The following is a 24,646-nucleotide window of genomic DNA, read 5'->3' as shown; positions in this document are numbered from 1 at the left end:
ACGTTGCCAATTTTGTGCAGAGCCCTTTTAAAATGGGTCTTTAAAAGCATGTTTGCAGCCATGCTAGCGGAATGGCACAGAGGATTGAAATGGACAAAGCAGACTTACAGAAGACTGCTGCAAACATTGATGGACCCTAAACTTCCTCCTTGGTGCATTTATGGGGCACGTCTGTTGTTAAAACGTAAAGCAAACGCTCAGAGGAAGACTGATCTATCGAACCGACCCAGCTGCTCAGCAAAGGAGCAAATGTTGAATGTTCAGAAGTTGACACGAAATACTTTGTGTCACATTAAGAGGAAACTCTGGCAGCACGTTTTCCTCTCTATTTTGGTCCTTGGTTTCCATAGCGATGGTGTGAAATGGAAATGATTTCAGCACAGCTGCATTTACATGTGTTGATTTTCTTTTTAGTGTAACCACTCAGGTAATCAAGACGCCGTTACGCTGTAGAATCTAATATTTCTCCTCGGATATTTCAAGTGACACGTCTGTTGGACTCCTGTTGGGGTCAAATAGTATCCAATTCTGTTTCACCAGCAAGATGGAAAGTATTTCAACCAAAGAACAAGTTTCCGAGGAATTTCAGTGCTCAGCCGCCCACAGTTTGAGTTTGACATCGTTTTCAGATTTTGTCATGTTGTGTCGCTTTTCTTCGTCTCAACATGAGAAAAACCTGAAACTCACTAAAGTAGAATATCTAGTGCACCTTTGGTGAGACGAGGTTTAAACAACCTTGTTCTGGCTGTATATTTCTCCGCAGCATCCTCAGTCTGTTTATTGTTTATTTACCGGGGTCGTCGGTAATGTGTGCTTCATGCTTGTGTCTTAAGGTTCCAGGATTACTTCCAACCCCTATGTCTGACAAACCCTGAGTCGCTTTTCCATGCTTATGCTGCCCAGATAGGGTTTATAGTGCAAATATTTGTTTTTAGGAGTGTGCCTGTGTCACTGAGGTGTGCACGTTGCTCTGTCCTTCATCTGGCTTCCAAAGCCTTACACTTAAATACAAGGACACATCATTTCCTCTGGTTTCAGTAAAGATGTGAATGACTCATAGCTCATCTTAGCACCCAGACAAATTGTAGACAGGACTTAATGGTTTTTTACCTTGGGTGCAGTTTCTTTTCAATTTAAGGAACATTACTGACACACGAGCACGGGAAAAGAAAATAGTGACATTTAGCAGGGTTTTTTTCGTCATATTTCAGAAAAATGGATGAACTCACGAATACGATTACAGAACTCGGATTCTTACATATTCAGGTGGTCAAAAGGTGCCGGTATCTTTTTTTTATTTATTTTACAATGATGTGGCAACATGCAGAAGCTTTTACACATTTTTTAAAAAATGTTTTAAAACTGGCTAACGGTTAACTAAAGAAAAGAAAGCTTATCTGCATGTGATTCCAACTTCAGGCATCGGTGGTTTAGCATCCAACCTTGGTTCCACTCTTTGTGAATATGTCACAGTGCTGTGGCTGATAACGCTACCATTTGACAAAATTCTACATACGTGAGAAGCAAAAAAACTTTTGGTGGACAAATGAATCAAATGATCTATTTTCCTAATCCCAACTCTGAAACATGGTGGTGGCAGTGTCATGGTTTGGGTCTGTGAGACTGCATCTGGGTCTGGACAGCTGTCCATCATTGACTGAAGAAAAATGCTCAATGATTACCAGAAGCTCTGTTGCCACTCAAATGTGTTACGGTGGCTCATTTTCCTCCAACAAGAGACCGATTTCACAATCTTTTTCATCTGTTTGAGTTCAACTTTTAGTATAAAACAAGATGATATTTTAGGTCATATTTATTTAATGCTGAAATCCAGGCAGTTTTACAGGGCTCACACACCTGTAAGCACTACATTAACTGATCTGGCCTGAAAAAACAAACCATTTAAGAGTTCTCATTTTTTCACTGTCTAACCACAATAATTAAATCTTGGTTTACTGTTTCCCTACAACCCAGCGGCAGGTTTAGAGCAGTTTCGTGTGGCAGAAAAGGCTCATGGGAGTTGGATGAAGCTCTACTTGGAAGGAAACACCTCTGAGGTGCTGACCAACATGGGCAAAAAGGTCCTGAAGCAGTATCTGGAGGCCCTAGCTGCCATGAGCTCCGCTCTCAGCAAACAGCTCGGCAAGTACGACATGTACTCGATGATCGCGGGCATGGTCTTCGTGTTTCAGGTGAGCACTGCGGAGTTTCGTGGATTAGTTTCAGTGGAAAGGTCGTGTTTATGGTATTTACAAGCATGTAAGAAACAACAAAAAAGAGAAAGTAAACTTACAAAGAAGCACGATGACACTTAAAAACTAAAACTGTTGCTATCAGTTAAGTTGTCCAACAAATCCAGAAAGAAAGGTTTTGATAAGATGGGTGACTACAACAGAACTGTGTGCAGTTTACACTAATTACATGTTTGTGTAGCTTAAATGAAATATCTGAGTTCACACAGCTGTGGGTTGTTATGGCTGTCTAAGCTTAGAGCTTTTGTTTCTCTAACTCTCTCCTGGCCTTTCAGCTCCTGTTGGTCTTACTGCTGGCTATGCCCGAAGCCCTCAGCGGTTCAGCAGCAGTGGACCTCCCGGTCCTCTCATCCCTGCTCTCGCTGCCTTTCTACCTCTTGTGCCTGCTTCTTGCCTCGGTGCACGTCTTGGTGTGCACGTCAACAGAGAGCTCCTGCTACTTCTGCAGTCTCTCCTGGGGTCTCGTGTTTGTTGCCATCGCCTTCTCTTCGGCAATGTTTTGTATTCTGATCAATATAGCAGCACGGAGACTCCCCCTCGAACCAAAGATTCACAGAAAGGTAAGTAAGACCTAATTGCATCTAACCCCAACCCCAGACATCCATTTTCCAGGCTACTTGCCTTCAGATGTGGACATCTGGATGTGATGAAGTGAATGTACAGTACAGCCATTGTACCTTTCATTTAGTAACAGGAAAATAGAGGAAAAGAAACATTGCTAGTGCATTGAGCTTCTTTCGATGAACTGAAAACTCGCAGCCCTTTAGTAGGCAGATTTTTAACACCTGTATTGAAAACATTTTAATTGCTGTGAGCTTTGTGGCATCTCCATTTGCTTTCGTGGAAACCTCCTTCATCTACTGTGGCTCTGGGTGCCGGCCTGCTCCCATCTACTCTTCATCCACTTTTTGATTCAGCTAAGTTACCAAAGCCGCTACTAATGTGCTGGGCTTTAAATCGCTTGACCGCTTCCATGCTGTGAGAAAAAGGGGGAAAAAAGTTCAGTAGATTTTCCAGGATCTGTGACAAATGATAAATCACTGAATGCTTCGCAGTCAATACGAGAACGTGGGCAACATTTCTAATTATCAAACACTCTGTATAGTCAGGCTGTATGGTTACCTTGTTGGGTTTTTAATCAATGAATGTGAAGAACCACCTTAACTGTTGCTTAATTATTCTACATGATTGCACAGGAATACGATAAAGTCATAATAAGTATAGAGTACTTCACACCAGGGGCGGCTCGTTCATTTGCACGGATGAAGCAGTGCCTCGTTAAAAGTATACATGAGCAAACCCAAACAACTTTAGTTGTTCCCAGAATTGGATCCAAATCTGCTGCGGGTGCAGTTACTTACTGTGATCCAGCTGTGGAACAAACTACTCGCTGACCTGAGGCCCGTTACGACTGCGTCTGCACTCAAAACATCTGTGTTCTCACAACATTGGCTGTACCTGAGCTTATGCCGTATTGTCCTGTTTCGTTTTATGCATGCGGTGCTCTCTAAGGCTCGATTCATAAAATCAATTTTGAAATTCAAATCAATTAAATTGGAAAAGTCTGACACCAATTCATAAAGTCTGTGAATGTTTTTTTTACTCCACGCTGAAGCAGCAGCGTTGACTCTAAGGCCGATACGTGGCAGCATTTTAGAAAGAGAAATGATGCCCTCCGAGAGGAGCTGACCCTTGTTTTATTTACTCGTTTATTGTTTGTTAAAAGCTCTTTTATAGCCAAGCCAAAAGCTGAATTATTTGAATTGGCATTCAAGGCAACAGCCTTTTGAATTGGAATGAAACAGATTCAGGAAGTCAGTCGCGTTGCCCCGGCTCTAGTTCTCTCACGTCTTTGCTTCTTTTCTGTGAGCGGCTCCCTCATACTTTGTCTTTGTTTTACACATTGAGTTTCATATGTAATGACATGTGCCGCATAAATTTAATTGCCAGGTGTCTTTTGGGGCTGGCACCATTTCCCTGTTCCTAATTAATTTCTGCACCTAAGTGTGTAATCCAGTGACGGCAGACAAATATTAGCGATGACTGCTGTGGCAGCATTCTGTGGCTCCACTGCACCTCGGCTCCGCAAAGCTCTTCTGCAGAAGCAGACAAGACAGACTACTGCAATATGCATCAGGTTTTGACACCGTCCTTGCAGCCTCTCAATGTCTGAACTGTGGAAAAAAACAAAAAGATAACCTATTAAAAGTACAAGTAGCAGTCCTGCATTGAAAGCAATGAAAACCCAACCCTGCTTTATTCGTTCTTTCAGAAAATAATATAAGCCCGTCACTCTTTAGAGCCTATTTGTCTAAATCTCAAAGCCACTGAAAGGAACGGCGGTAATTCCCCAAATTCTGAGCTCGACTTTTAATTCCACTGGCACAACAAGAGCAACATGGTTTTCAGCTTTTCCAGAAGCTGCTGCAGGTTTTTCCAGAAGACTCCCATTGATTTTAGCCTTAAACACATCAGTGAACATGACTCGATCACTTTAAGAGGCATTTGTAAGACTTTTAACACATTGCATGATCTTCAGCTGTAGCCACTGCATCAAAATCCTCAAAATGCCGACTGTTCAAACAGAAAAAGTTGGATTTCTTAATAAGCTGTATGTGAAATGACTCCGGTGGGAAATAGGATGTTGAAGGTATATAAAGACACTGCTGGCTCAGGGCTTTTAATGGATTTTTGTTGCTCAAAATTGATTTGTTGTGTATTCCCCTAGAATAGAAATATTGAGCTTTACCTCATCAAATTAAAGTAACTGCCAACATTACATACATCTCTGCTCTAGATGTGAATAATCAGTCAGATATTGTACAGTGGAAGGTGGGCATGTTTGCTTAAATGGCCTGAAAAGTAACTCATCTTCGCTGCTGCACCAATGTGCTCATTAGTTTTTTTTGTCTGCAAAGGTTACATCTCATTTCCCTTCTGGAAACTGCTTACGTGGCAAAAAAAAAAAAGTCAGAGGAAATCCACTTAAGCCATTCGGCTATGTGAGGGGAAAAAAATATTCCCAAATCTATAGGCTGCAGAATATGGAGGAAATTACAGCAGCATGGATGCTACCGTGACCCTTTGAGTTTGACAATATCACAAATAAATGTTAGAGGACAGATGAGAACTCATAGTTCAGTTGGAAGGTGTAAAGATCATTCCGTAAGGAGAAATGTGACTTGTCACCCAGCTGCAGTTTTTTGAGAAATCACCAGCAGTTGGTGAGAAAGATAAAACAGTCAGTGACTTGAGTCTTTAGTGAGCTGAGTTGTAGCAGGTTCTGCAAGATGAGTGGACCAAGAACCTGTCAAGTACTTTGAAAAACTGTGAGTGAGTAGCGGACAGAGAGCAGGCTTTTTCCTTCTACATTTTTTACACAACAGAGGAATTTGTACAGATTTTTGGTTTTGACTGTTGCTATGGTGCCAAGATGCTTCACATACCGTTTAAATTTTCTAAAAAAAAAATTGTAAAAGTTTTTTTAAGTTTTCAGACAACCTTAATAAAAAAATGACTCCTGAATTTAACTCTACCAAAACACTTTACACTTTTTGTAATGCCTCGACAACATACACATTTTTATAACTTTATATGGCCTTGTGTTGTAAACTTTGACTAAACTAATCAAATTCTAAGAATCCAATTCACTTAATTTTGTATTTACATTCAGCAAAATCACAACAAATGTCATCTCAAGGCACTTCAAACATACAGTCCAATCCAATTCATTGTAATCCAATTCTGATTCAATCAAATTAATTCAAATCCAAATTAGTCTAATTCATACAATGTCAATTCAAAAAAGCTGCTAGCTAAGGAAACCATCGAAACTTCTCTTTGATTCGGTCCCCCGTCTTGTCGTGTATGCATGAAGCGATGGTGGAAAGGGAAAAAAAAAACGGCTTTTAACAGGAAGAAACATCTGGCAGAAGCTGACTCAGGAAGGGCGGCCGTCTGCCTCAGCTGTTTGGAGGTTGATATTACATAAGAACATAAGAGGTGTAAGAAGGGACAACAAGCATCATAACACCAGGCCAGGGATACCCGCTGAGAGAGGGGGACACAAGTTAATAACTACAATAATGTCCTGTGTATAAGAAGAGTACAGAGAGCAGAGTAAGGAGAGGTGCATCATGGGAGGTCCCCCAGCAAAACTAAGGGATGTGTCAGGGTTACCTGAGCCATCCCTAACTTAAAGCTTTATTAAAAAGGGAAGTTTTAAGCCTAATCTTAAAGGTAGTGATGCTGGTTGTATGCGAGGCAAAGGAAAGATTCTGGTCAAAAATAACTCCAAGGTTCCTCGCTGTTGTACTGGAAGATATGCCATTATAATGCCATCAAGAATACCTACATAGCTAGATGTTGTCTTCCTGAGGTGCTGAAGACTAAAACTTCAGTTTTATCTGAATTTAGAAGCAGAAAATTCTAGCTTGTAGTCTAACCAACTGATTGGCTTCATACATGAGTATAGTTTAGTATCGTCAGCATAGCAATGGAAATTTACACCATGCTGTCTAATATTATTACAGAATAGAAGCATGAATAAAGTGAAAAGAATCGGGACAAGCACAGAACGTTGGAGAACTCCATCACTAACTGGTGTGTGAGGAAGATTCTGTTTACGTGGACAAAGGGGAATCTATCAGATAAATATGGCTTACACCAGCCTATTGTGGTTTCTTTAATCCCAACAACATTTTCAGGCCTCCATAATAGAATGTTGTAATCAGCTGTATCAAATGCAGCTCCAGATCCAACAGGACAATAACAGACAAGTCCACCATCAGAGGCCAAGAGGAGATCATTGGTAACTTTCATCAGTGCCGTGTCTGGGCTACGATGCACTCTGAATCCTAAATGAAACCCTTGAAACTGATTATTTCTCTGTAAATTGTTACAAAGTTGAGCTGCTTTTTTTTTCAAGAACTTTAGAAAAATAAGGGAGATTGGATAAATATCTATATTAGCAAACAGTCCTGGATCAAGAGTTGTTTTTCTAAGTAAAGCTTTATCACAGCAATCTTAAGTCTGTTGTGGACAACCTGTCACAATAGATCGTTTGATCAAATCCACAATGGAAGCGTTGAGTAACTGTTTGGAATTGAGTCTGAAATATGTTGATGGTTCAGGTGAAACTATGATTTTTGTAGACTGAGAGCTTGACAGGAGAGAGGCAGTGTGAACACAAGTCAGGCTCCACAAATGTCTCTAAACCAGCTGTAATTAATGATACATCAGTGACAATTCCATGAATTTTCTCTTTAATAGAAACAATTTTATTGGTGAAGAAGCTTAGGAAGTCATCGCTTATCATAGTTAAAAGAATGCAGAGGTTGGACTCTTAGTGCTGAAAAGAAACCTTGGGTTGTTCTTATTCTCTCAATTCTTATTATTCTTATTCTTATTCTCTTAAGAAGCTGGAACTAAAATTGTCTCAGCATTGGTCTCCATGAATGACCTGATTTGATTTTCTTCCAGGGCTCTCTGTGCCTCACATTAAATGATTTCTGTCAGAGTAATCCTGAAAACTTGAAAAGTTGTATCTTATATGCAAATAGAAATCCTCCACACAAGAATCCCAATGATTGCCCCTGATTGACGGACCACTCCAGCCCCCAAAGTTAGATTGTAGTTGTTTAGAGTGTTTAACTTTCAGAAAATGCACAAAAACTGTAGTCCATCCCCAAACAAAAAGCCATTACCTCTGTTCAAATAGTTAGTAATCTTGCTGCAGATGCGTGTACAGAATAGTTGTTCTTAGAGGAACCATAATCAGTAAAACTTTAGTTTTAGCCGTCATACATTAACTCACTGTTGATGTTGGAATCAATGTTCTTATTGATTACTTTGAAAGCAATGCATGGATTTGCTCCTGCTGCCATTGTAGGGCCTGTGCATAAGTGCTGTTTCATACTCCATGTTTTATGTTATTCAAAAAGGACTGATTAGAGATTTGCAACCATAACCCTGTTTCACAGGCAAACTGTCTGCAAAAGTCCTGTGTGGGATTAAATCTGCTTATCCCAGCTTGTTATCTATCTGGACTGATTTCACCTACAGTACCTTTTGTTCATGTGTGTTTAAACCATACTTTCAGTTACTAATGAGGAAAGAAAAGTTGGAAATCTTTGTGTTACTAATTTAAAACATGGAAAAAGGAAAAGTTAAAAAAGACATTCTCAGTATGAGTTCAAGGTTCATGGTTTGGCTTGACAAATGAATACTTTGTCGGCATCATGAAAAACTTGAAGAATTTTTAACATGTAGCAAACTAAAATGTGATCTGAACTACAATTGGATTAAATGTAATAACTCTAAGGTGAGTTTGCTATTTCAAGAAATGAGAGAATGTTTGAAAAGCGGAACTAGAGAAAAAAAAAACGTGTAAGATACCTGTAATAATAGAAAGTAAGCCCCATAACCAACCATTTAATTGAGTCTCTTCTAACTTTTATAGGTTCACTGAAGTCTGACAGCAGTACAAGAGTTTAACAGGATTTCTGTTTTTTGCCAGAGTGAAATAGTCGTGTTTCAAATGAGAAAGCTGGCAAGTCATGTTGCAAATGACTGAGTCAGAAATACCGTTTCACAACTGTTTGATGGAAAGGCAAGTTCGGAGCTCAGCCTGTGGAATATGATAAATCATGTGCATGTACAAGACCCGCAAATAGTTTTCTAAGGCATCACAGATGATTTATAGCACTGCTGGCATACGAGATTGCATTTGAACTGGAAAATACAAACATGGCACTAAATGTTCTCCAGTAATTTTTAGCAAAATATTCGATTAAATTTAATTTCAGTGTGCTTTGTCATGATTCAGACTGGGCCTTTGACAAGTTTAGATAGCAGTGTCCTCTGTCTGCATGTTGGGCTTCAGTATATGTTGACAAATTGATGTTGGTCCCGAGACTCCTTGGAGAATATTTTTCCCATTTACACTTCTCAAGTCAACAGAAGAGCCTTAGGTTCAGAGGTACATAAGAAAATCAATACTGCAGTACTCGCATCTGTTTGATTAATATGAGGATTGACCCAGAAGCTGGTTAGCTCTGTTTCACACAGAGACTTCAGAACGGAGGGAAACAGCTAATCCACCTCAACAAACTTGTGGAGCTCATAGATTACTCTGGCTTGTTTGAAATGAATAAAAACCAGTCTGCCCTTTACAGATGATTACGTGTTTTCTTGGCTATAACTCTTTGCTGGCTGCCGAATCCCAAAACATTAATGTTTCATACAATGAAACCGTGACATGAATACGAGCTGGTTCTGACCCAGGTGGTAACTTATGGACTTGAAGCGAAAGTTTGAAGCTGATTTTGGACCTGATAACTGATAATTCAAAGACTATAGGGGCTCTTTTTTGTTTTTTTGACCAGTAGACAGCAACGGTAGCCTCAGCTGATTGAACCTGTTTGGCTGGGAAACCTTGTCTTTTGATAATGAAAGGCTCTTACTATTACTACATCAATTTCAAATAAGCAATGTAAGTTCATCTGGTATTACATGTATGATGTATGCAATGTGGTAAAAGTGAAATATAAACCGAAGTTTCCTGAGCATGAGTATGCTATCTAAAATAGCTCTTTTGTAAAATTGGCTACTTCAGCTTTTATAAGAAAGACCAATGTATTGCTCCGTTTGGTGCTCACTGGCCAGGCTGACTCACTTTGATTCAATTGTCAGTGGAGGCGAGAATGTTTGTGTCGCACAAGTTGCATCTGAATCAGTCTCATCAATCAATTCAGCTGTCCAACATTTCTATGAATTAGGATATGATCAAATGTGTCAAAAGAGGCAGAAGGATCTTTTTTTTAACCCCAGAAAGGTGTTCATTCAAATGATTGAAACTGAGTGAAGGCAGTCAGACAGTTGTATAGTGCAGTGCAAAAGTCTCGAGGGGTGCAGCAATTCATTGAAACGGAAATGGAGAAGAATAACCATTTGTGGATAATAAGATAATAGACCATGTCTGATGAGGCTTGGGCCAACAGTAGATTGATCAGCTGAAGGACCGGATGAATCTCTCGGGTCCTGTGTCAAGTTTCGCTTGGATTTCTTAAGGACATCACTTTCAGCTACTGTTCATCTGCTGTAGATCGTTTTGAGGCTTGCTCAGTGGAATAACAAACAAAATACACATTTCTTTGAAAACTGTCAGGTACGAGGACTGGAGTGAAAATTATATGAAAAAAACTGTTATGTCATGTAAACTACCAATAGATAAACAATTACTGTAAGACCAGTCTATAATCTATAGTAATGATTACTACATTACATACTTCTACAGCTGAAATCCGCTGCATTAATTTAAGTCAAACTGAAGGCTGTTCTGTTCATTTTTCCATCAGCTGAAAGTAACTTTAAGGTTACCAAGATGCATGCTGAGTGACGACTTAACACATTACTCGTTAAACCGAAAAACATTCAGATACATAATTTCAATGCATGACAGTGCTAGACATGACAATGTATATTCAGTGCTAGAAATTCAGTCACTTTTTTCTTTCAAAATCCAATGACACAGATTTACTTCCATAAACTGGAGTCAAAAATTGAATTTGTATTGTTCAAGCATTTTTTAAATGGTTAATTATGTGTAAATGTTCTCTTCTTTCTTTTTTTTCCTTCTAAATTATTCTTCATTTTACTATTTATTCTATCTGCTTTGAAACATTGCAAGACACTTACTTGGCAAGGGGGATAAGGAGAATTTTTCCTCCACAATTTGCTAATTAGCGGAGGAGAACAGGGACCAGAGCAGGGGGCACTTAGGCCTCGACATGTTTTAACTGAAAACAAGTTGTCGGCAAACAGAACATGGTTCCCTTCTTTGATCGAAGGAGTTTTGCACTTCGAATGAAAGAACAAACTTATTAAAGGCCTGTTTTGACTCCTAAGTAAACGGAGAAGTATATTTTGGGGATTTTTGAATCTTTGAGCCGTTCATCAAAACTTTGGAATAGACATTGTGGCTGAAGAGGACTTTATAAAAAGAACCAGCTACATTTTGTTCATCCATGGAAGTGTTTGCAGCCACAGTTTTTAGATCCTGAATGTGGCACATTTGAGCCACTTCTTTTCCTCTTGCCCTTTTGTTTTGGATATAAGTACCAGACCTAAGTATTTAATCACCCTTTGTGTTGTATAAGTAAACATGGATATGCTTGCAGGTATTATTTTGGATTTTGAAGGGAAAATCTGTCAAACAGCTATATCCCATAGCGAGCTTGTCGCTGTAGCCTGCAGGAAGTGTTTGTAACAACTCAGCCTCTCTGTCATCGAAGTAAACACAGGCTAATATGCATGTCTGCTGTTCGTTGGGCTGAAAAATAGCTGTTGAGCTAACAGGTCGGCTGAACTGTATTTGAACTGACTTTCCATAGAATGAAATGATTTGCATACAAGTATGCAGCCGGAAAGACACTAATCTTAAAGATGGGATGGAGGCATCCATAAAACGCAGGCTGCAATTTATGAATGAGAGCTCATTGTCACTGTCTGCAGTAGCAAGTTGATACAAAGAGGTGAAAGAAATGGAAAAGCTGAATATCTTCTGCTTCAGTTTGCCCAGTTTTCTCTTTGCATGAGTGGAGCAGGTGCAAGTGGTTTAAAATTGGACAGTTCTATTGTGAAGTAAATGGGTCATTTAATGTCATCATCGGATCAGGGTTTCAGTATTTAATATTGGCATGAATCTTCCATGCAGTAGTTTGATCCAGCCAGCTATCCCAGTGACGATGATGGCAAAGTATATAGGTGGGCGAGGTGAAAATAGGCTGAGTTTGTAGCCATGTCTGTGTGATCACGTAAGCTTCTTGCAACAGATCTAAAGTGCATCAAATTGAATTGGTCTTGAATTTAACAGATGTGTCTCACTGTTGAGACTGGCCGGTAGTTATCATCCAATGCATATTCACTTTTGACTGCACATAGAATCATCTCATTGTTGATTAAACATTATCAAAGTGGTGCCATATTTTCTGCAAAATGTTGCAGAAATCTACCTCTGACTTATGACTCAACCAGCTCAATGTTCTTTTTCCTTCTCTTCCATAGTCCCCGCTGAGCAGCATTGGTAGCGAGTGGACGCTGTCAGAGTTGGACGTTTTGCTGCTGGCGGGCACCATCGGTCACACACTCAGCTTGGCGGCCAGCAGCTTTGTAGAGGAGGAGCATCAAACGTGGTACTTCCTGCTCAATACACTCTGCCTCACAGTCTTCCAGGATGTTTGCCGCAAGTACTTCAGAGAGCAGAGGGGCTCTGGAGATGAAGATGAACTTATCCTCCCCTCCAAAGACAGCCATCCCTTTGCTCACTCCAAATCAGATATTTACTCAGACAAGTGGCTAGCTTTAGCCACGCCCCCCTTCACTCTGGTTTGCTGCAGACTGCTGCGCTCCCTCAACCAAACAGGAGTTCAATGGGCTCATCTTCCTGATGTTGGCCATTGGCTGAACAGGTTAGTTATACCAGTCTTCTATGATATGAATGTTTAAGAATGTGCTGGCCAAAACTGAGTCAAACTCATATGCAGTAAAAAGGTTCAAATTAAAAAACATTTTATACATGTATTAAATTGAATGGAATCCTACTTTCATAATTCTCATAGGGAAATTGTGTACACTATTGAAGTACAACAACAACTGAGTAAAATCAGAAATGAATCTGTTGACATACTGTTGGGGAAGATTCTCAGTCATCCAGGTCATGGATGAATAACAAACTAAAGCTTGCATACATTCCCTGAAGGAAGATTGTAAAAACAAAAAGTAAATTTTTCGCTTTCAACAATGTATTATAATGTCCAAACTATTTAAAAATGTTTCTTTTCCACTGTGAATAAAAGGCACGTCAGCCCTGACTTCAGGCTTTGCGCAGGCGCACTGCTCGCTCGTGTGGATGGATCTTCGTAGGATTAGGCACGAAAATCTGTGCTTAACTTTTCGTGCGTTCTCATAAAACACATGTGGGTGACAGCAGCCTGCTGCAGGACACGTCTTCGTGAAACACGTAATACTGCATTCACACATTCTAGCTGTGTCCTTGGGAGCTCGCCAAGCTCGTCTGTTTCATCTGCCAGTAAGCTTGCCTTCCCAGTGAGGACGGATCAGCGATGAATGGAAGAAATGGTTTAAACTTCCTCTTCCTTGCTCTCCATTTTGCTTTTGCACTTTATCGTTGATGTCTCCTCTTCAAGTCGTCTTGATTTTGGGTTTTATTCCAAGCATTTCTTGGGCTACAGAAAGCTCAATCAGTATTTCTTTGTGTATGTTTTTCATGTGTGTCCAAAGGGCAGCGCATCAGCTGTAAATGCCAACACTGACATACTATACCTTATTAAGCTGTATCGGTGACTTTGTTTTCAAATTACTCCCTGTTTCACTGGTTGTGTTTCCTGTCACCCTTTTTATTTAGGTCACTATTAATTCTTTCTATATTCTTTTAGTTTCCATCAGCTCCTGAGGAAGCTGTCTGGCTCTTGAGCTGCGAACGAATCCCTTGTTTACGAACTTGTCCCTAGTATCACCTCACGCATGATAGCCAAAAAAAGTAAAGTTTTAGGCTTTATCACAAACAATGAGCTGAAAGCATCCTCATTTTACATCATCATCCAATTATTTGGTGATTTTTGAAATCTTAAGCTACAGAAATCCTGTGAGGCTATCTGGCTTGCCCATGTCTACCAAGTTCATGTTTAGCTTTGCTGCAAAACAATAGAAAAATGTTTTGCAGCAGCTTGGTTGGTCAGAATTAGCTGCAGTGTGATTGTTAAGATGTCTTACAGAATGGTAAAATGATGGAGTGCTGTGTCCATTGCTTTAGTTTTCCGTTAGGCAACAGAAAAGATAAATAGAGCAGTTGTGCTGAAGATCGAGTTCATCTGAAACTTTTTGGTGCTTCATAGTATGCGTAAGTTGCTTTGAGGGCGCCGATTCAATTCCCCCTTCTCTTATTACTCAAGAGAAAATACAGTTTAAACCTTACCAGTATTGTGTTGTTGGATCGTAATCAACATGCTTCAAGGAAAAAAAAGAAGCCATGGTTGAACACGGTAAAATTGAATTGGCTTCTTTCATTGTTGAAGGACAGAAGTTCAACAATGACTTGGGGATAAATTCATCATAATAAAGCAGAGGCGCACATTTCTCAGAGATTGTTTCCCAGTCCACCCACTCACGAGTGAAACAGATCAATGGAACTGGTTATTTTTGTTCCCTGGGAAAAATAGAAAGCTATGCAACACATGATATCACACACCATCGTAGACATGATTAAACTGGTTCACTGAAATGTGCTTGGAACTGGTTGTATGCATCATAGTAACAGGTTCTGCAATGTTCCGTCAGCTCAAGGCTTACATTGTGAGATGGTATATGTCTTATCTGTTGACACTGAAACCTTTTATATGCGTTTCTCTGTCTGAGAAGCTGACAGGACCATCCACTTGACATTTCTTGAAGGGAAGATGGGAAAACTGTGATTTCTCTGTAAAACTGCTCCACAGTCATTAATATTCCAACAACAACACAGGGCAGGGGATTATAGTTTGTTCTTGAACATGCATCACATTGTAGAATAGAGATGTGGATACTGACCTTTTCTCAGCCCAGTGTTGCCCTTTCTTTCCTACCTGCACTGCCTGTTGCTTTGATAATGAGCTCCAGGTAACATAATGGCTCATCTTGTCCCAAAGTACCCAACTTCCACTGCCGTCTGATCCAGCTAATGGTTAATACACAGCTTCCCCTCAGTTGTGCTTTGTCCTTTGAGGCCTTATTATTTCGTCTCTGTGTTCAGCGTGGCATAATTTCAGGCTGTACACCTTTAAATCACTGAAAATCTGTGTTTTAAAGTTTAAAGTGATTCTGCAGGATATGGCGGATGTTTCATCTCATCAGAAAGTTCCCTGCTCAATATCTACTCCCCTCCAATGTTCAAGCACTCTCGTTTGATCTGTTAAAAAAACTACGTTCATCCCACGCTGAGGTGTAAATGAATTAGAAAAAATGTCAACAGCATACACAAACATGTTAAATATGAATTCCAGTTAGAATATTTATTTCATATTAGGCTGCTGGGCATGTTTTTTTCTATGCATCCCATGATTTTTTTTTTTTTTTTTTGTCTCGTCTTTTTCCAGCTCAGAACACAAGGTGGTACTCTCCCTGCTGTCTGCTTTCTGCTTGGTTCTTATCTACTTCCTGGTTCAAAGATGGTGCTCGTGGGTCTCCAAGGTGGCCCTGGCCCTCGGACTTTTGGGTGTCTACAGCTACAGAGCGGCTGTCGACAATGTCTTGTTTCCCTGGCAGCACTCTGGTCGAACCACGTCCAGGTAGGTTTTAGACACCAGCAGAGTTGCTTTCATTCACTTTAACAGTTGGCAAATGTCTGTCTCCTGACAGCAACCTGATTTAAACTGCAGAGGTGTTGCACTGCGATGGAGATGCAGGCTGTGATGTATGTGTCATCTGGGACAAACTCTCATCATTAACTGTGTCGATGAACTGATGAACAATTTACGTACAGTAAATCTCTCTGCTCCGCTGTCGATTCAACTCATAAGAGTCTTGGCAGCTTCTTAGATTAAATTGATTACATCAAAAGGGGTCTCGGTTGTTGATTTGAATTAGCAGCCAGTAGAAAATGCAGCTGTATTAACCGCCCCAACCCCACTATTTTCCTGTGTCTTCTGTAACTGATGTCACTTTTTCACATGCCTAATTCGAGCTGTGAGGATAGCGTGGTGATTGTAAATTTGCTTTTCATTTGGCGTGAAGACCTTTCTTTGATTCTGCGACTGACAAAACAAAACCCTGAATTTCTCCTCATTGCTGAACGGGGGGGGGGGGCTGTCGTAGATAGGATACATCCCTGAAACAAAGATTCACTTTTGTGGGTTTCAATAACTTTTATTGGCATAACATTTGTTACAGACATTTATTTAAAAGCATATGGTTTGATGATATTTGGTATTGACCAGTTTGGCTCCAACCCTTGCAAAACTAATTATTGCTATTATTATTTTCACACATAAACTGAAAGTACATCTTTTGACTCTTTAAACTGTAAATATCAGGACATAATAACATGAAAACATATACCAGTTCTTTGAATAACTTGAAAAAAACCTCAAATTGAAAAACAAAACACATTTGTTATAACTTAGTGTCATTTATTGAACTGAAACTAAACCAAAATGCAGAAGCAGTGTGTGTGTGTGTGTGTGTGTGTGTGAAATGAAGTACAGCCTGGCTGCTTCCATGGGGAATTAAGAGGAAAAGTAGGTCATCTGCCAGGTGCTGCTAATCAAATGCACCTGATTAATTGATCATAAGTAAGTTTGAGCTCCTCTGTTAAAGCTGAACTTTGTCCATGTGCTGCTCTGCAGCATTCAGGTGTGTGTTAACACAATGCAAAGGAGGAAAGACATCAGCAATGATCTTAGAGAAGCTATTGTTGCTGCCCATTAATCTTTAACCCTAAGGCTTTACATATCGGGACATCAAGTGCAAAGTGTAAGAGATTAAAGAACGTAATCGATTGGGCTTGCGCTTGAATCAGCCACATCTCATTTGGAGGTGTTTGAGCAGTAAATGCTGCTGCCCTGACACATGAGTGGAAAAGACCACTGTGCCGCGTCATTTCCTGTCAGTCGAGCTCAACAAAGGCTACATTTAGCAGAAATGAAAACCAGTCAGTAAATCTCAACAATAAAAAGCAGAATGCTAATAAACCCGGGAGAGCGCTTTTTTCCCCCCCAGCTCTCCAGCTTTTAGTTTTCTTATTTCAGCTCTGAAGATTGTCCTCATTTTCACTATTATTAAAAGATAAATCTGATCCTACAGATGCCCTCTGATTTGCCCCTCCAGTATGAATCCTCCCTCCTACACCATCAACCATACTGGGTGCATAATCATGTTAATTTTCCACGCTAGATAATAAAACAATTCATCTATTGCCAGCCCTTCAGTGTCCACTGCATTTACGGTATTTTGTGTGTGCTAGAACTCAGCCTGAATAACGATTCATATTAATTAGGGCTTTAAAACTGCATTTACATTGTTGAGGACATTTTTTTAATACACGTGTATATATATGAGTGTGTGTGTGTGTGTGTGATCCCTTCTTGCAGATTATATTTACTAGATGTCATTTTCCTAAAAAAAAATTTTAAAAAAAGAAAGAAAGAGTGAAAATTGAGTCTTGCAGCTCCTCAGTGTAATTTCCGTTCTGCAGACTGTAGCTTTTCCAAAGTTATCTGCCACTAACCCCCGTCAGAAAATAATGAGTGCTCAGGATTGCACACATCTCACCTGTCTAGATTTCGTGACCTCCCCTTCTTCTACCACCAGAACCTGGCCTCCCCTAACCTTTTCGGTTCTCTTTGGCAGTCTCTCCTACATGCTTACCTAATTAAAAGCTCAACCTCTCGCCCTTACCTATTCACAGACACCTGACAAAGCCACGCTGGGGATCTGGCTGCTTTTGATGAACTTCATGATTGACAAGGTTGACCCAATCCTGCAGCTTTTTCTTGAGATCTCAACACACTGATCATTACAGTGCTCCGTCTCTTGGGTTTATTTTAGGTTCACTTCACCCTGGCATAATTCTCAGCCTAAGCTCTTTGTGTAGACCAACTTAAGTCTTTGGATTTCTCACAGTACCATAGACCGTCTCAGGTGGCATCTTGTAATCCACTGGTGAGGAGAAGCAACGCCTGTCAGCCGCAACATTACACCCACTGACATGTGACGTGAACAGCATAGCGCATCTTGTTAATGCAATGTTCTGTTTGGAAGCCTTGGGTCCTGGCCTCTCTGGCTCTTACGTTGACACATCCCATCCACCTAAACCCTGCTGCAGACAAAGTACATTCCCATGTGGCAGTTGCACAATAGCATCTGTTTGCTTTTGTGTTTTTGAACAACCACAAAGTGGAATTTGTGGTTATTTTTAGATGAAAAGAACCAAAATGGACTACACAACCACTTTACTTCCTCCAAACTGTAACAAGTATGAAAAACTTTTTTTTTTTGCTATAATGACCCTTTTCTAAGTCTGTTCTTCCTGCAGTATTCTGTCTGTAAAGCCCCCTGACAGCTCCCCTGCTCCCTCCTCGCCTTCTCTTTGTGCCGGCTGCCTAATTGCTCTTTTGCATCTTTCAAAATGACTATTGGGGTTGAGAACAGCCACTTTAAAGGGCTCAAAGTGTCACTCGGACTTGTGTCACTGTAGAAGCTGTTTGGCTTTTCTCCCTCCCTCACTCCTGCACTCGCACTTCCTCTTTGCATTATCGGAAATTAACCTAAAAATAGACAGCTGACTAAGTGTGCAGAGGGCAGCTGTGTGCTATCGTACAGGATAGCGAGAGATCGCTGAGCAATGACGGCAACAATGACAACAGCAAAAAAAAAAACAATAGACAAAGACCCGTTAAGGGGAACATGAAAGAAGCCACAAACTGCATTAGCTCAACATCAAAGCAGCGAGCTGAGTGTCAGACCTGCCTGAGCTTGTGTACAGCACAGCAGAAGTTTGTTTCTCTCTTTGTCCCGCTCCCCTGCATCTATGTTCTCGCAAACGTAAAAACCAAAACAAGCGTTTCCAATGTTTGTGTTGGTGCGACTCACACCTGCACAAAGCATGACCCATTTTATCACGGATGGCTTGATCTAGAAAAGAGACTGTCGTGCAGCTCCCCAATTTGAAAATATTCATGCATACCAATCCTGCTTAAAAATGGAAATGTATTCAAACTTGTCTCAAAACACCTGTGAACTCTCGCCACACACACACACACACACACACACACACACACACAGAATTCTGTTTTATTACCCAGGAGGTAGACCACTTTATGCCAGTGTTTCAAAGTCAGCTCTGTGTTAGCAGATATCTAGTTGTAACATTTAACGAACGATCATCTTCAAAAGCTGAGAGCCTTGCATATGAATTGCTTTTGCTTTTTGTCCTCATAACTATGCTGTTTCAGTAATAAGACGGCTGCTTTTAAAGTAATCTAACACAAGGCTAAAGGGGGCATCAAAACATGCTAAGAGAAATGCAGGAATTGATCAAGTGGCTTGTGGGTAATTACCTGCTTTCCTGCAGCTGTTGTTTTAAAGTCCTCTGCTTAACCCCGGCTGTCACTTGTACTCACTCAGTTTTATCCCACAGAAAGAGCAGAGCTCTGACCCAGTGCACAGGCCCTCCTCATCCTCAGCCGTCCGCTCCAAAGCTTTCCTCTTGCTTTGGCTTATTTACTCTAAATGTTAGCCGGTTACAGGTGATTGATGAAGGGGGATTTACTAAACATGTTAAGAGGATTGGACATAGTCTTCCCTTTTCTTGTACACTTGCTGGAGCACAAGAGCTTGTTTCCAAGGTAACATGAAATCCAGACAGCTCTGCAGCTCGTCAAGGTACTGTTTTCTGTTCGCCGTTACCACTTTTAACATTTGGAAACATCCAGCAAATAAGTTTTAATAAGGTTTGGCAACTTCTCATCAAACAGTGTTGAGGTATTCTCCTGATCCTTAAAGGGCCCAAAGCTGTCCAATGACTTCTTTTTCTCTTCTTTTCTTTCTGACCTTTTCCCAGCATCCTTAATTCTTCTCAATCCAGCTGAGAACAAAGTTAAAGGTTGGAAAATAAACGTTTGGACTGTGGGGGTGTGGTTTGATCAGATTTGAGTGACAGCAAACAACCCAGTAAATGTTAAGCACTTTAGAACCAAAGGTCGGTCAGCTTTGATTGGTGGATGAAAATACATTATATATATTAATGATATTGTCCCTTTTAGGTCAGTAAACCTCGTGTCTGTTTAAAGACTGTGACCTATAGCCTGTACCTAGTGATTTCACATTCTTACAGTTATTCTTAACCAATTCAAACCTACTAAAGAACTGTAGATGAAAACGGAACTTGGTGAAGAACGGTGTTGGTGCAACACCACATCCCTCACAGTAAGAAGCCGTTTTGATCAATGTAAAATACTGATAATACACAATGTTCAAATGATGTTTTTGTTATGAAAGAAGATTCTAGGCAATCAGTGTGTAAGTAATGCTATTTTGAGTGATTTATTTTTTTATGTAGACTCCCTTAACAAGATAAACTTTGATCCATTGATTAATGAATGCTTTCAGGCTACAGTTACTGCTCTATCTGCGTTAATGAATGTTTAATGCCCTGTCTCCCCCGATTAATCTGATAGTTGCTCTGCCTAGAAACGACCCAACAGTTCTCAAATCCCCAAGTCTTAACAACCGATGCCAAAAGAAACTAAATTTATTCCTCCGTTGTTTTGGAATGAGGCCAAGCTTACTGTAAGCTTTTATCTGTGGTCTGCTCTGAACTAAAACCTTCCGAACAAGAAATGTAAACCATCCTATGTGAAATAACAGCGCACGAGAGAGGGTTCATTCATTCGTTTGTCCATTCATTTTCTGCTTTTTATCTGGGTTGCCGGGGCAGCAGTTATCCAGTTCTTCCAGAAGGACAATCGAGGCGTTCATAAGGCAGCTGAGAGATGAGATCTCTCCAGTAGTTCCTGGGTCTGCCCTGAGGACTCCTTCCAGTGGGACATGTCCGAAACAACTTCCCTCGTCAATGTCATTCACGTTTTCATTCTTTCGGTCTCTACCCACAGCTTCTAACTATTGGTAGTGCAGATTGACGTAAGTCGTCTGCTTCACCTTTCAGCTTTGATCTCTCTTTAACACGACAGCATGCACATAACTACCCCCACTCCTGAACAAGATCTAACGATACTTAAAATTCTCCACTCGAGGCAGCAACTCATTCCCAACTCAGACCTTTTAAGGATTAACCATGTCCTTAGACCCGGAGGGCTGTAAACTGCCGCAGTAAGCAAGTTGACAAGACTTTAGAGAAAAGGAGTTATTGACTTCGTTTGACCAAAATAGCACTTTTAAAATGTATATTGTTGGTCTGACCAAATCAAGCCTAACACACCTATTTAATCCAATTGGGGATACATGATTCAGTCCCCAATCTGTAACTACACTCAAATGGGTGTAGGCAGGCCACACATGTTCCAAATTTCCAACTTTTTGTGAAAGCAGTAAAGAATAAGTGTAAATTCATACAGCCAAACTCCTTAGAAAGCTGCTCTCATTCACATATGTTTCTTTTTCTTTTACTGGATGGCTAAAGGCATCAGAATTGTGACAAAAAAAAATCAACCCATTAAGACTGTGGCCTTGACATTCTGTTCATTCAGGTTACAGACTGAATGAACGACAAATAACTTAAAAAAATAAATTGCAGCTCCAGGGCACTTTACATACCACCACCAGCAAGCATGCACTCTTGATTAGCAAATAAAAAAAAGGCAGCATTATTAGGACTCCATTTGCCAAGCTAATGTGCTGGCTGCCGACATACTTTCATGCCTCCTCATTTCTTTTTACAGGCCACTGTGGACAAGAGATGAGTGGAAAGGGAGATGTGGGGCTGCAGAAATCTTTATTTGGTGTTGTTGCACTTCCTGTTGCTGACTGCTTGTCTGTAGGGTTGGATACAAATCATAGCATAATAACACCCCCTCTACTTTAAGTAGAACCTGGAAAATTAAAAAAATATATATATAATAAGTGAAAATCTGTCTTTTTTACAACAAAAAGCACTTTTTAATTGATATAATAAGGAGACTCTTGAAATAACTCTGACGAACTGTAGATAAATGAATTAAATGAACAGCAAGTAAGTTTTTGTATTTTTGCTTTTTAAAAATGTCAAAGCAAACAAGATGCCTTTCAGCATTCAGAGTTTGGCGTGCTTTGGTGTCGGGGAACATGTTTAATATTTCAGGCTGATATGTAGACTGTCGGAGGAGAAGTTGATGAAAAGAAAGAATGTCTTCAAGTAGCGTCCATGAAGCATAGTTATGATGTAGCAGCCACAACAATGGCTCCATACAGCACCGGCTGGATGTACTTTAAGTCAGAGAAGTTTTCACCGTGCACACCAGTTATCCTGTAAACCCCAGCGGCTCACATCCATCACTGTTCTTGCATAAAATCCAATTCCGGCCCGTTTTCCTTCCTTTTTTTTTTTTTCTCCTTTGCATAAAATAATAATGAATACAATCCCTGCCATACTGTTAAGGTAGTGTTAAATAATAAAGAATAGTGTTGGATAGAGTATGATATTCTGCTCCCTTCCTCTGTTGGAACAGGTTTCCATAAAACACACTGATTAATAATACATGTCCACTACTTGCTGAACTCCTTCTGGGTTGGCGATTATCCTGCAGTTCCTTTCTGCAGCTTTGACTGCGTCCTGCTACAAAAGAAATGTCCTTTTTGCCGTGCGATTGTGTTTAGTTGACGAGAAGTGAGTTGATGATTTGCGTAAATAGCTTTGGAGCCGTTGCACTTTGAAAATGTTATCAGTGGGGGCCGCATGCCAGTTAGGGAGGCTCCCTGTGCTGAGTCTGCTGTCTGAAACGGGGAAACCTAATGGAACCGACTCATTAATATTTTCATTCCACCTGTGCTTTTCTTGCTTCGAACAGTCAAAATGTCTGCTGTGAATGGTCTACAGGTGAAGTATTTAATTCTTAACTGCTGCATTCATCTCCTCATGTCTGCACAGAATACATTTAAGTCTCATTTTACTCCAGGCCATAAAGATTCAGTGGCTTTCTTAACCTTATTACCTGTTAATACCCGTCATTTCCCCTCTACCCATTATGAAATATGATAAGCTAGCTAATCCTTGCTACAACTCTTTGTGCTCTTTAATTCTTGCATCATGGCAAATTTATGTATTCTTAATTTTTGGGCCCACATTAATACATATAATTCAATCAAAGGGCAGCTCTTGAGGGTGAATCTTTGAACTGAATCCCCTCTGGATAAGAGCATATGCAGAATGTCTCAAATGGAAATTAGAATAAATGTAATTACCCTTATAATCGGAAACACTTTTCCTTTTTAAAGTATCAATTTAGGGCTTTTTCTGGATTTAAATTATTTTTATCTGGAAAGAGATTTCTGGCGGAGTAAGCCCTTCGGTTAGAGAAGTGCTTATTGAGATGTTTTAACTTTGTTATAGTGTCAGAATTTCATCAGACTTACTGTTTTTACACCACAGGCCATAGTGTCACGTGAAAAATAAAGGTTTTACGTATTCAATTCACTTCAGTTTTGTTGATATAGCCCCAAATCACTACAAATGTCAGCTCAAAGCACTTCAGTAATACAGTCCAATTCAAGCCAATTAGAGTTCAGTTCATACACATATAAGGACATTATTAGAAAAATCACCTGGTCCTTACCAAGAATTAAGTAAATACCACTTTTAATGAACAACTCGACATATTAAACCATAACATTGTATGTTTAACAATAGTCATGCCAAAATTTTGAAACGATGTGTGAAAAACTAAGTTGATCCAAACACCTCATATCAGCTGTCAGGCTGATGATCTGGGCTTGTTCTGCAGCCACAGGACCTGGACACCTTGCAGTCATTGAGTCCACCATGAACTCCTCTGGATACCAAAGTATTCTGGAGTCAAATGTGAGGCCATCTGTCTGACAACAAGATGCTGCAATGACCCAGTTAAAGTCCAGACCTCGACCTGACTGAAATGCTGTGGTGGGACCTTAAGAGAGCTGTGCAAAAATAAAATACTTTCTTTTTTATGACAGCATATGTTAGGCCTTCAAATCGTGTTGCTCCATCTTTCACCTTTTCTAACATTTTCAACGGAAGCCTCTCTTTGCTCTTTATTTTTTTCCAAAAAGTGTCGATAGTTGACCAGAAACAATGATGCATTTACAAAAGATCTATTTCGTGAACCATCCCTTTGAATATGTCCTCATTCATTTTCGTCTGTTTTCAGATGCTATCCTCTTGAAATGAAGTGTTGTTGGAGTCTCGCAGATATTAATATGGGCGGAAAGTTGCGGAAAGTAGCTCCCTTTGAGACTGTGACACGCACACTGACAGCTTGTTTTTCTCAGTGGGGGTTACTCACCTAAGTGGACCTCAGTTGTTGTCCCCATGGTAACTAAAGTCCCCACGGGCTGGTGTGCCGTCTGGTCAAAACACCCATACAGGATAATGAACTTGAACACTCAAACACATACACAGATGTTGTCACTCAGACGTGCATAGATTGTATTTCAGTGACATATCATTTGGTTGCCGTAATGTCTGTATGCATGTGTGGGTGTGCAGGAGAGTTGATACTTAAAAGTGCATGTTTGTATTTTTTTCTAGGTGTGCAATCTGTGGAACAATCTTTCTTTTATACCGAGGGATTTGGCACTATTAGCTTCACTGTCTGTCAGAACATATTAAAGATGTAAAAACCTTTAAATACAGATTCTGGGTATTCATATTC

General features: G+C 40.2%; 1 protein-coding gene across 3 annotated transcripts in view; it reads left to right on the top strand.

Moving 5' to 3' along the window:
* pigg (phosphatidylinositol glycan anchor biosynthesis class G (EMM blood group)) overlaps positions 1–24,646 on the top strand; it is a 154,951-nt gene that overhangs the window by 26,213 nt on the left and 104,092 nt on the right. For all 3 annotated transcript variants that reach the window (XR_011917826.1, XM_072396189.1, XM_072396188.1), the window contains 4 exons: positions 1,975–2,192; positions 2,528–2,812; positions 12,318–12,721; positions 15,404–15,595. Coding sequence is in view for 2 of the 3 variants with exons in the window: in XM_072396189.1 (XP_072252290.1) it covers positions 1,975–2,192; positions 2,528–2,812; positions 12,318–12,721; positions 15,404–15,595 (1,099 nt within the window). In the remaining variant the exon portion in view is untranslated. The remainder of the gene's footprint in view (positions 1–1,974; positions 2,193–2,527; positions 2,813–12,317; positions 12,722–15,403; positions 15,596–24,646) is intronic.

Source organism: Leuresthes tenuis, unplaced genomic scaffold (genome assembly GCF_036924035.1).
Source record: "Leuresthes tenuis unplaced genomic scaffold, fLeuTen1.0.hap1 SCAF_11, whole genome shotgun sequence".
NCBI lineage: Eukaryota > Metazoa > Chordata > Actinopteri > Atheriniformes > Atherinopsidae > Leuresthes > Leuresthes tenuis.
Note: the sequence above shows the minus strand (reverse complement) of the source record. Positions and strands in the feature narration are given on the sequence as shown.